Source organism: Sinohyriopsis cumingii, chromosome 7 (assembly GCF_028554795.1).
Source record: "Sinohyriopsis cumingii isolate HCF-2022 chromosome 7, ASM2855479v2, whole genome shotgun sequence".
In the NCBI taxonomy this organism is placed as follows: Eukaryota; Metazoa; Mollusca; class Bivalvia; order Unionida; family Unionidae; genus Sinohyriopsis; species Sinohyriopsis cumingii.
In genome coordinates, this window is record NC_142967.1 from 126,025,466 (window position 1) to 126,039,072 (window position 13,607).

The following is a 13,607-nucleotide window of genomic DNA, read 5'->3' on the forward strand; positions in this document are numbered from 1 at the left end:
CAAATAATAAATTAGCCAATCCCCATAGTAATGTTTCTTACAATCAGAAGAGAAGGTATAATAGGTCTATTATTTGATGTATGGAGGTAAGAAAGGTAACACAATTTTTTAATATTTTCTTGGAAAAGTATGTTTAATAGAATAATATATGTATATATTAGCTTAATATAGTTTGTAAATCATTTAGTAAAGGTTTTACAGCTTCCTTCGTAAATATTTGCTTAGGACAGAAAGAAATAATAATAATGTAAGTTTTTTTATAAAGACAGTGGGATACACATTGAATTTTTCCCACTTAAGAATATCTTAAAATTTTTGTAATCAAATGTTCTTCTTTCTTGCCAGTATCCACTTCGATCCTTATGGAATGGACATGCTGTCAAGTTCCTCAATATGATACACCCTAAAGACTTGTCGGGTGAGTATCGTTATACCCAGAATCATTGCAGTGGGGTTTTATTGCTAGTATGTCACACACACCCTTCAACAGTATCTTAGTACATTCATTATTTTTGCACTTGCCTCTTTCACTGCTGCAGGCAGACAGTTTTAACTCAAAATGAGGAGATAATTCAACGCTTGTGAGCCGATGTGGGAAGTCTTTTCCTAGAGACTCGGGTCTTAAATTGCTTCAAGTTTGTAACATATTTTAAAGTTATTATTGGTTTCTGACTACCACTTTCTTTTCAACAGTCAGCCGTGTTGAATCTGTTTTGAAGAGATTCTGGCATTGTGATATAGCTGATCTTCCACCAGGAATGCCAGTATTTGACAAGGAGGAGAATTGTCTACTCATACGTTGCAAGGTATTCAGTTACAATTTTACTTGGATATACTCATTTAATAATACTCCATGTAAGTTATAGACTTTTTTTGTTGTGCTTAATTTGTTCCCTTAATATTCCAGATTCCAACATATTTTATATGCATGAGATACATAAAATCATTGTAATTTGTCTAATTAATTATCCCAATTCCTGCCCATTATATTGGCAAGATTTTCATAAAATCATCCTCATCTGTCCCTCAAGTAGTCTAGATCCCTGCCATTTATATCTGCAGATTTAGTCATTCTGTCTTTCTTACATTAGATTTTACACTGAGGACTTTAAGAAACAAAATTAAAAATCAACTCAAATACTGATAAATCATAAAGTTGTGTGGCTAGATTATTCAAGCACAACAGCAAATACTGATAAATTGTAAAGTTGTATGACTAGATTATTCAAATACGAGATCAAATACTGATGAATTGTAAAGTTGTACGACTAGATTATTTAAATGCAAGATCAAATACTGACTTTTTTTGGCCCCCTTCGTAGCCTGATTATACAGATACCACTAGTCGGTACAGCAGTTTTTGGTCCTCTTCATGGCCTGATTATACAGGTACCACTAGTCGGTACAGCAGTTTTTGGTCCTCTTCATGGCCTGATTATACAGATACCACTAGTCTGTCCAGCCATTTTTGGTCCTCTTCATGGCCTGATTATACAGGTACCACTAGTCTGTCCAGCCAGTTTTGGTCCTCTTCATAGCCTGATTATACAGGTACCACTAGTCTGTCCAGCCATTTTTGGTCCTCTTCATGGCCTGATTATACAGGTACCACTAGTCTGTCCAGCCAGTTTTGGTCCTCTTCATAGCCTGAATATATAGGTACCACTAGTCTGTCCAGCCATTTTTGGTCCTCTTCATGGCCTGATTATACAGGTACCACTAGTCTGTCCTGCCTTTTTTGGCCTCCTTCATGGCCTGATTATACAGGTACCACTAGTCGGTACAGCAGTTTTTGGCCCTCTTCATGGCCTGATTATACAGGTACCACTAGTCTGTCCATCCTTTTTTTGTTCTCTTCATGGCCTGATTATACAGGTACCACTAGTCTGTCCTGCCTCTTTTGGCCCCCTTCATGGCCTGATTATACAGGTACCACTAGTCTGTCCAGCCATTTTTGGTCCTCTTCATGGCCTGATTATACAGGTACCACTAGCCTGTCCAGCCATTTTTGGTCCTCTTCATGGCCTGATTATACAGGTACCACTAGTCTGTCCAGCCATTTTTGGTCCTCTTCATGGCCTGATTATACAGGTACCACTAGTCTGTCCTGCCTTTTTTGGCCTCCTTCATGGCCTGATTATACAGGTACCACTAGTCGGTACAGCAGTTTTTGGTCCTCTTCTTGGCCTGATTATACAGGTACCACTTGTCTGTCCATCCTTTTTTGGTCCTCTTCATGGCCTGATTATACAGGTACCACTAGTCTGTGCAGCCATTTTTGGTCCTCTTCATGGCCTGATTATACAGGTACCACTAGTCTGTCCAGCCAGTTTTGGTCCTCTTCATAGCCTGATTATACAGGTACCACTAGTCTGTCCAGCCGTTTTTGGTCCTCTTCATGGCCTGATTATACAGGTACCACTAGTCTGTCCTGCCTTTTTTGGCCTCCTTCATGGCCTGATTATACAGGTACCACTAGTCAGTACAGCAGTTTTTGGTCCTCTTTATGGCCTGATTATACAGGTACCACTAGTCTGTCCAGCCATTTTTGGTCTTCTTCATGGCTTGATTATACAGGTACCACTAGTCTGTCCATCCTTTTTTGGTCCTCTTCATGGCCTGATTATACAGGTACCACTAGTCTGTCCTGCCTTTTTTGGCCCCCTTCATGGCCTGATTATACAGGTACCACTAGTCTGTCCAGCCATTTTTGGTCCTCTTCATGGCCTGATTATACAGGTACCACTAGTCTGTCCAGCCAGTTTTGGTCCTCTTCATAGCCTGATTATACAGGTACCACTAGTCTGTCCAGCTGTTTTTGGTCCTCTTCATGGCCTGATTATACAGGTACCACTAGTCTGTCCTGCCTTTTTTGGCCTCCTTCATGGCCTGATTATACAGGTACCACTAGTCAGTACAGCAGTTTTTGGTCCTCTTTATGGCCTGATTATACAGGTACCACTAGTCTGTCCAGCCATTTTTGGTCTTCTTCATGGCTTGATTATACAGGTACCACTAGTCTGTCCATCCTTTTTTGGTCCTCTTCATGGCCTGATTATACAGGTACCACTAGTCTGTCCTGCCTTTTTTGGCCCCCTTCATGGCCTGATTATACAGGTACCACTAGTCTGTCCAGCCATTTTTGGTCCTCTTCATGGCCTGATTATACAGGTACCACTCGTCTGACCAGCCATTTTTGGTCCCCTTCATGATCTGATTATACAGATACCACTAGTCTGTCCAGTCTTTTTTGGTCCCCTTCATGGCCTGATGATACAGGTACCACTAGTCTGTCCAGCCTTTTTTAGTCCCCTTCATGGTCTGATTATACAGGTACCACTAGTCTGTCCAGCATTTTTGGTCCTCTTCATGGCCTAATTATACAGGTACCACTAGTCTGTCCATCCTTTTTTGGTCCTCTTCATGGCCTGATTATACAGGTACCACTAGTCTGTCCTGCTTTTTTTGGTCCCCTTCATGGCCTGATTATACAGGCACCACTAGTCTGTCCAGCCATTTTTGGTCCTCTTCATGGCCTGATTATACAGGTACCACTAGTCTGTCCAGCCAGTTTTGGTCCTCTTCATGGCCTGATTATACAGGTACTACTCGTCTGTCCAGCCATTTTTGGTCCCCTTTATGGTCTGATTATACAGATACCACTAGTCTGTCCAGCCTTTTTTGGTCCCCTTCATGGCCTGATGATACAGGTACCACTAGTCTGTCCAGCCTTTTTTAGTCCCCTTCATGGTCTGATTATACAGGTACCACTAGTCTGTCCAGCATTTTTGGTCCTCTTCTTGGCCTGATTATACAGGTACCATTTTATTTGAAAACTGAAATTGGCTACACAATTTTTGTGTAAGAAAATTTGTGAACTCATCATTCCTGTTGTATGCTTGATTTACTGTGCTTTATTTTGAATATGTGTATCTTGATCTGTTGGAAGTATTACCTGCCATTCCAGCTTGGCAAGGTCTGCTGGCTGGCATGCTATAGGAACCTGTTCAGCCAGACCATCACATTCCCATTCCAGTCTAGCAAGCTGTGCCAGCTGGCATACTATGGGAACCTGTTCAGTCAGTCCATCACATTCCCATGCAATCTTCAGTCCAGGTGGATGCCCATTTACCAGTTAAGTAAATTGGTCCGGTTTCTATGGCATATTCATTCGTTAGATGTCAGGATATGCCCATGGAAAATACCAAATCTTGCCTTTCACTTGATATGCTGTATGTGGATATGAACAAATAACCAGACAAGGATAACCCTCTATGAAAAACCTCAACCAGCACGTTCACTTCAACCCCACAATGGAGAAATTAGACTTCAACTTTCACACTGAACAAGTGCCCATTGTTACCATTGATGATGTAAATAAGCATCAGTCCTTTCTGTTCTTGCAATTACAAAAAATTGATGAAATGTACAATCTTCTGTTTGACAGTATTAGTGAGAGAAACTACATCTAGCATACTTTGCACATCACTGGCATCTTGCTCACTTGCTTTCCACCAATGACAATCACAGCTTCAGCTGAGAGATAATCATTTGCTAAAGAAGAGATCAGACCCCAATCAGGGGCATCCATTTCATTCGCAATTGAACTTAAGATGGCAATAAGCCTCTTAGTTTTGAAATCAAAGAAGAGAGGAAAGATACTTTTTTCTGCCCTGAGCCTCCTAAATCCATTGCATTGACTCTCAGTTGCACTCCTCCTTACAGGTATCAGACTGCTTCACTTTTGTCAGGTTTTGATCATCATGTTTTTCCCAAAATGAGCAGATGATCAAAGGTTTTTTTTGGAGGATCTTTGGATCTTGTTCATCCAGCTTTCACCCATAATCCTCCTGTACCATTACTGATGTTCCATCTAATCCTTAGAAGATGGACTTTCTTTGTAAAGAGATATCTCTTTGCTAACATTGTGGGTGGTAAATGCAGTTTGAAGACTTCAGTCTCTGGGTTACTACTCCAGACTGATAATAAAGCTCAAAGCCAGTAGAAAGCTCCAAGTCGGTGACTCTACCAATGCCTACTTTTGTATTCCCATATATCTTCACACAGATTCCTCTGTTTCATGTACAAGGAATCACATAGCAGTAACATGCACTCCATTTAGACTCAATTTCAGCCTATTGCCTTTCATGAAGACCATCAATTGTCACTGTTTTTAGGTTGACTTCATCTTTACCTGCTATTTGCATACCTGGATGACATTCTTCAGAAATATATTGTCAGTTCAGTTCTAGTTTTGGATATGGCTGGACTACTGTCATGTCTCTCTTAGTTTTCTTTTGAACAATGAGGAATCTTATCTCTTTCTTTCCAAACATTTTGCTACCTCCCTCAATCTTGTTTGCAGCTCGTCCAAGTGCATTGAAGATTGTTGAGCTATCAGAGGCAGTATCCAACATGGAATGGATTTCTGTAAGGGAGTTATGCAACTCTTCACATGGAGACCACCCCAGCTGCCTTACTAGGCAACCACTGTAGATGACTCTTCTGATCTAGTAGCACCCATTTTCAAGCTATCTAGATTAATGGAATTTGATCTGAACCAAAATACAAAATTCCTTGCATTGGTGGCAGAACCCAGAATTGCTTATGTCATGAATCTCACTGGAGAACCTTTGGCCGAGAGTATGGTCTCTACAGACATCAGCTGACATGGTTGGGGCTTATCTGTGATACCATTTCACCACAACAGAAGACAAGAGAGGGCCCTTCAAAAAAGCTGTTTGAAAACTAATGCCAGAGGTGATGTCTTCTGTTCCTAGAGAGACCTGATGACTTCCAGTATATGTGAAAACTTGATGGTGATCAATTACCTTCTCAAACACGCTAAGACCAGGTCACCAAATCTTTGCATTCTGGTCTGGGTCTTTTTGCTCTGGTTCAGCTGGTACCACATTACTGTCCAGACAAGACATATCCCTGGCATGCTTTGTTGTCTTGGCCAGCACAGTGTCCATTACTATCCAGATGACATATCCATCGCAGGCTTAGTTTTCTTGTCTTGCTCATTGTCCATTACTGTCCAGACAAAACATATCCCTGGCAGTCTTAGTTGTCTTGGCCAGCACAGTGTCCGTTACTGTCAAGACAAGACGTATTCATGGTAGGCTTAGTTGTCTTGGCCAGCACAGTGTCCATTACTGTCAAGACATATCCATCGCAGGCTTAGTTGTCTTGGCCAGCACAGTGTCCATTACTATCCGGACGACATATCCATTGCAGGCTTAGTTGTCTTGGCTTGCTCATTGTCCATTACTGTCCAGACAAAACATATCCCTGGCATGCTTTGTTGTCTTGGCCAGCACAGTGTCCATTACTGTCCAGACAAAACATATCCCTGGCATGCTTTGTTGTCTTGGCCAACACAGTGTCCATTACTGTCAAGACAAGACATATCCCTGGCATGCTTTGTTGTCTTGGTCAGCACAGTGTCCATTACTAGCAAGACAAGACATATCCATGGCATGCTTTGTTGTCTTGGCCAGCACAGTGTCCATTACTATCCAGATGACATATCCATCGCAGGCTTAGTTGTCTTGGCTTGCTCATTGTCCATTACTGTCAAGACAAAACATATCCATGGCAGGCTTTGTTGTCTTGGCCAGCACAGTGTCCATTACTGTCCAGACAAAACATATCCCTGGCATGCTTTGTTGTCTTGGCCAGCACAGTGTCCATTACTATCAAGACAAGACATATCCCTGGCAGGCTTTGTTGTCTTGGCCAGCACAGTGTCCATTACTATCAAGACAAGACATATCCATGGCAGGATTTGTTGTCTTGGCCAGCTCATTGTCCATTACTGTCTTGGCCAGTACAGTGTCCATTACTGTCCAGACAAGACATATCCCTGGCATGCCTTGTTGTCTTGGCCAGTACAGTGTCCATTACTATCCAGATGACATATCCCTGGCAGGCTTAGTTGTCTTGGCCAGCACAGTGTCCATTACTGTCAAGACATATCCATGGCAGGCTTAGTTGTCTTGCCCAGCTCATTGCCAGGATGAGGACAGAGTCTTCATGCTGAGTATTCTCTATATCCTTCAGTTTTTCAGATCCGCACCCTCTGGGGTCATTTGCTGATGCATCTTTTTACAACCATATGTAACCCAAAGTGGTCCATCTTAGTTTGACCAGTTCCAGATCCAAAAGCATGGGAGTGAATGCTCTTTCAGTCAGCTGGAGATTTCAGGATACATCTGCCTTCACCCTGTTCTGATTTCAACAATAATTCAGAAAATGATAGGTCTGACCTGTCAGGCAGGTTCAGGTCACCTCTCTTAAATTGGACAAATATTACTTCACCTAGTGGTTGATGTTTCCAGAAAAATCCAAGCTACTCCCACCATTCTCAAACAACCATGGTAGCAAATTTCCTGCCCTGCACTTCTTGAAAGCCTTGCACAAAAAGGGGTTCAGTGCATCAGTCTAGGATGGGATTGCTTGACTAGACAGCCTTGCACAGAAAGGGGTTTAGTACATCAATCCAGTTTAGTGCATCAATCCAGGATGGGATTGCATGACTAGACAGCCTTGCACCAAAAGTGTGTGTGTGTGAAAGTAAAAATGTACTGCATGAAAAATTGACTGTGAAAACTGGAAGAAATCTTGACATGAAAACCTTTTCTACAAGAATTTGTAAATGATAAATTTATATTGTGAATTCTTTGAATAGGAAATTAGGGCATTTGACTGGATAATGATAATGATAATATTATACAGTCCATGGTATTAATTCAAGAACGAAGTTCGAATGGTGAACTAACTTTCAGAGGTCACCGGTGTACAGTGGTAAGCTTGGCCATATCCGATGGGTGGCTGATGATGACACATTAGACTTTGTATGATATATCTGATGGGCGGGTTCAGGTCACCTCCCTTAAATAGGACAAATATTACTTCACCTAGTGGTAGATGTTTCCAGAAAAATCCAAGCTACTCCCACCATTCTCAAACAACCTTTGGTAGCATATTTCCTGCCCTGCACTTCTTGAAAGCCTTGAACAAAAAGGGGTTCAGTGCATCGATCCAGGATGGGATTGCATGACTAGACAGCCTTGCACGGAAAGGGGTTCAGTGCATCAATCCAGGATGGGATTGCATGACTAGAAGGCCTTGCACAGAAAGGGGTTCAGTGCATCAGTCCAGGATGGGATTGCATGACTAGACAGCCTTGCACAGAAAGGGGTTCAGTGCATCACTCCAGGATGGGATTGCATGACTAGACAGCCTTGCACAGAAAGGGGTTCAGTGCATCAATCCAGGATGGGATTGCATGACTAGAATGCCTTGCACAGAAAGGGGTTCAGTACATCAGTCTAGGATGGGATTGCATGACTAGAAGGCCTTGCACAGAAAGGGGTTCAGTGCATCAATCCAGGATGGGATTGCATGACTAGATAGCCTTGCACCGAAAGTGTGTGTGTGTGAAAGTAAAAATGTACTGCATGAAAAATTGACTATGCGAAAACTGGAAGAAATCTTGACATGAAAACCTTTTCTACAAGAATTTATAAATGATAATTTTATATTGTGAATTCTTTGAATAGGAAATTAGGGCATTTGACTGGATAATGATAATAATAATATTGTTCCATCCATGGTATTAATTCAAGAATGAAGTTCAAATGGTGAACTAACTTTCAGAGGTCGCCGGTGTACAATGGTCAGCTTGGCCTTATCCGATGGGTGGCTGATGATGACACATTAGACTATGTATGATATATCTGACACATTAGACTATGTACGATATATCTGACACATTAAACTATGTATGATATATCGATAAAAGAGACTAACTTTTTTGTCTTTTCTGAAGGGCTTGAGTAGAGACATAGAAAGACTTAATTCTTAACATTAATGTATTTCAGTAAGTATTCTAAGAAAAATACATTTGTTTTTTAAATTAACTCTCATTAATGGAACATGAATGTACAACATAAAGAATAAAGAGTGAGCATGTTCACAGAGGGTCTTAAGAATCATTTAATTTCCTTTTTCAGCAATACTACTCACCTAGAAATCATGTGTTAGTATATGTACATTGTTTCAGTTTCCTCTTCCATTATAAATATACATTAAGACTGATATGTGTCATGCTTTTAGCTGTCATGTATGATGTACAGAAGAACTAATATATACCACAGCATCATCATAGCTGTCCAGTCTGACAACAGTGTGAAAGATCTGTTTTACTGTCACTGTTGCCAGTTTCATCAACTATGATCCTATGGAACTTAGAGTGTTCCATGCATCATTCTAAACCACCTTAGGCAAAGTTGGACATGGTGACCTAATCTTGTACACAGATGATGCATTTCTTACAGGTTATCCCATATATAAAAGTTTTGTCATCACAACAGATCTTGAGGTAAAGGCATGATATGTTTATAAAACTGGTTAGGGTGTTTTGTCTATCATTCTGAATTCTAAGCCAACCCATTACTCATTATAAGCCAACCCATTACTCATTCTGGGGCCCCGAGTGGTCTAGAGCGCTCTCCATTATGGATCATTGCCATCTCACCTCTGTCTGCGTGGGTTCAAGTCTAGGATTTGGCCACTGTGGGTATGTGAGAAAGCTTGCCAGTAGCTTCTCGTAGGTCAGTGGTTCTTTCCTGGGTTCTTCTTCCACCATTAATACTGGCTGCCATGCATAGCCTATCGTGTGCTGAAAAATGGTGTTAAACCCCACAACAACAACAACCATTACTCATTCTAAGCCAACCCATTACCAATTATAAGCCAACCCATTACTCATATAAGCCAACCCTTTACCAATTATAAGCCAACCCATTACTCATATAAGCCAACCCATTACTTATTATAAGCCAACCCTTTACTCATTCTAATCCAACCCATTATTCATTATAAACCAACCCAGGTTATTGTTGGCCACAATGACCTACTTTTGTTTACATTATTCACTTGATGTAAGATTAACACCAGTGTACAAGTGTTTTTCTGGCAATGACTACATTTGCTTCATTTCACAAAGTCACAAACTGGAATGGTGGTCTAATATCAGTGATAGTTTATTAATCTAATATCAGTGATAGTGTATTAGTCTTATATCAGTGATAGTGTATTAATCTAATATCAGTGATAGTGTATTAGTCTAATATCAGTGATAGTGTATTGGTCTAATATCAGTGATAGTGTATTAGTCTAATATCAGTGATAGTGTATTAATCTAATATCAGTGATAGTGTATTAGTCTAATATCAGTGATAGTGTATTAATCTAATATCAGTGATAGTGTATTAGTCTAATATCAGTGATAGTGTATTAATCTAATATCAGTGATAGTGTATTGGTCTAATATCAGTGATAGTGTATTAGTCTAATATCAGTGATAGTGTATTAGTCTAATATCAGTGATAGTGTATTAGTCTAATATCAGTGATAGTGTATTAGTCTAATATCAGTGATAGTGTATTAGTCTAATATCAGTGATAGTGTATTAATCTAATATCAGTGATAGTGTATTGGTCTAATATCAGTGATAGTGTATTAGTCTAATATCAGTGATAGTGTATTAATCTAATATCAGTGATAGTGTATTAGTCTAATATCAGTGATAGTGTATTAGTCTAATATCAGTGATAGTGTATTAGTCTAATATCAGTGATAGTGTATTAATCTAATATCAGTGATAGTGTATTAGTCTAATATCAGTGATAGTGTATTAATCTAATATCAGTGATAGTGTATTAGTCTAATATCAGTGATAGTGTATTAGTCTAATATCAGTGATAGTGTATTAATCTAATATCAGTGATAGTGTATTGGTCTAATATCAGTGATACTGGATTAGTCTAATATCAGTGATACTGGATTAGTCCAATATCAATGATACTGGATTAGTCTAATATCAGTGATACTGGATTAGTCTAATATCAGTGATACTGGATTAGTCCAATATCAATGATACTGGATTAGTCTAATATCAGTGATACTGGATTAGTATAAAATCAGTGATAATAGATTAGTCTCAGATCAATGATACGGGATTAGTCTAATATCAGTGATACTTGATTAGTCTAATATAAGTGATATTAGATAGTCTAATATCAGTGGTACTGGATTAGTCCAATATCAATGATTCTAGATTAGTATAATATCTGTGATAAATAATCTAATGTCATTGAAATCAGCCAGAATGCTCATGTGACTTTGCCTTGTCATACACTGTATGTGGATGAATGTTTCAAATATTAGTCCTTTGGTTAGTTCAGCACCTTAATAAATGCTTCATTAATGTTTTTGTATTATTTCCTTTCAGAGATTATAAAATTTATGCCACTATGTGCTGTCTAAATTTGTATATTCAATTGACAGGATGGAATGGTTGGATTCAGCCACATTATCATCAAGAAAAAGATGAATGCCCAGGCATTCTACAATGGATATATGTCCAATGCACAGCACCGAGGGATTTGTTTTGAAAGCATTCCTAACCATCTTAATAAGGACATCTTTAGAGAGAAGACACTTGTCTATAGTGGACACATGCATAACAGATCAATGTGAATGTGGATTATATTTATAACAGCCTATCTTTCTGAATGCAGATAAATTTAGACACGTGACCTCCCATTTACTTGCATACTGAATGCAGACAACTTTGAGATACCAAACATCCCAGTCATTTGCATAAAAGACAATGGAGGCACAGTTTTCAAAGAATACTGATCCAGGAAAAGACTCTTTTGACAGCTGTGGTCATCTTTTTTAATTGTGAAGTTAATTGTCTCTCAAACAAGAATTGCATCACTGTAGTTAAAAAATAAGTGTCTGTGAAACAAGGATACTGTTTGAAACAAATCACTTCCCAAGACAGGCTTTTATCACATGGGACATTATCATGGAGTCTCCTCTTCTGCAGACAAAATCCATCTATGTTTATTTAAAGAATAGTTTCTAATGGGTGAGAGACCATGAGTCTCCATTTTTTTAAAAGAAAAACAAACAAGACAGTTTTTGTACATTTATTATACCATAGATATTTTTTTATTCAGTTGTACATGTTGTGACTCAGTGATCTTAAACTATGTAATAGAAAGAAGCAAAGCCATTCACTTTAGTAAAATCAACAAACATATTTATCTAGTACAAAGTGAACATTTAAGAGTAACTTGCAGTACTGTAAATTATATCCTAAATATTCTATCACAAGTGTAAAGTATAGAATGTTCTGAATGAATTCCACAAGTCTTGACTGTCTTTAAGTACTACAATTATATAAGCCAGAATGGCTTTGAATAAATCCTCTATAATCCCAAAATAGAGTTTTAGTCTAAAAAGTCAATGAGTACTTTGTAATTCCAATGAATATTTTCAATAAATAATTGTTCTCAAATTATAACTTAACGCAATTATAAACTGATCATAGATTCCCAAATACTGATATTAAAACAGGAATGAAAAATTTGTTTACTACATCCTTTCATACAGACTGTCACCTGACCTAAGATACAACAGAATGTCCTTAATGTGGGTCAATTCAAATGGAAAATTCCATCAAATTCATAAACAAGGTTAGGTCTTGAACCTAAATTAAAGAAAACATGGCAAAAATCAGGTAGACAACACAGTTTCTCTGGGAAAAACCCAGGTTTTGAACTTAAATCCATGTAAGCATCTTCAAAGAAAAATGACACAAATCAGGTAGGTCAGAACTCTACCATCAGTCACAGACAAGGCCAAGCACACAATATAAATTAAATATACAAAACATACATGCAATTTAAATTTGAGCATTTGCTTCATTTATGTGTCATGCAGTTTCTTTATTGTTGGATTAAGAATATGCAGTTTTGTCAAATGTTTTGTAGCCTTATATTGTGAAACACAAGGATGGGGGTGGGGAGAATCAGTTATTGGGAGACCATAACACCAAGATGGGAGTTGGGAGAGTCAGTTATTGGGAGACCACAACACCAGGATGGGAGTTGGGAGAATCAGTTATTGGGAGACCACAACACCAGGAAGGGAATGGGGAGAATCAGTTTTAATTTTTTGACATATTTAGTTTTACTATTTTTGAATTTATATGTAGCAGAAAAAGTAGAATTTATTGTTGGATGGAAAAAGGTGCTCTTTAGAAATGTATGATGTTGGATGGAAAAAAAAAACATTATTCACTGTACATGAATGCTACAGTTTAGAAATTCCTAAATGATTAGTACTGCAATATGTATGGAAACTGAGTCACAGAAACATTTGGTGGCTATAATGTTATTTAAAGAAAAGAAGAATAAAAGAACTGAAACAATAGATTGGTATTGTTTCCTTGATCTAATTATTTAATGTTCAAGGAGTTCCTTGATCTAATTATTATTTAGGGAGTTCCTTGATCTAATTACTATTCAAGGAGTTCTTGATCTAATTACTATTCACAGAGTTTCTTGATCTAATTACTATTCAAGGAGTTCCTGGATCTAATTACTATTCAGGGAGTTCATTGATCTAACTACTTATTATTTAGGGAGTTCCTTGAGCTAATTACTATCCAGGAGTTCTTTGGTATTCTAAACTTTACAGATTGATGAAAGTTGATGTGTTTTATATTTAATGGTGCTAAAGGA

The 13,607-nt window shown here is 38.5% G+C and overlaps 1 protein-coding gene across 3 annotated transcripts in view; it reads left to right on the forward strand.

The window, feature by feature from the left end:
* The window catches only part of LOC149796080 (methionyl-tRNA formyltransferase, mitochondrial-like), a 53,958-nt gene extending 40,662 nt beyond the window's left edge, over positions 1 to 13,296 (forward strand). For all 3 annotated transcript variants that reach the window (XM_089965992.1, XM_089965991.1, XM_089965993.1), the window contains 3 exons: positions 346 to 418; positions 694 to 806; positions 11,359 to 13,296. In XM_089965992.1, coding sequence (XP_089822118.1) covers positions 346 to 418; positions 694 to 806; positions 11,359 to 11,550 — 378 coding nt within the window. In that variant the 3' untranslated portion in view covers positions 11,551 to 13,296. The remainder of the gene's footprint in view (positions 1 to 345; positions 419 to 693; positions 807 to 11,358) is intronic.
* The last annotated feature ends 311 nt before the right edge of the window (positions 13,297 to 13,607 follow it).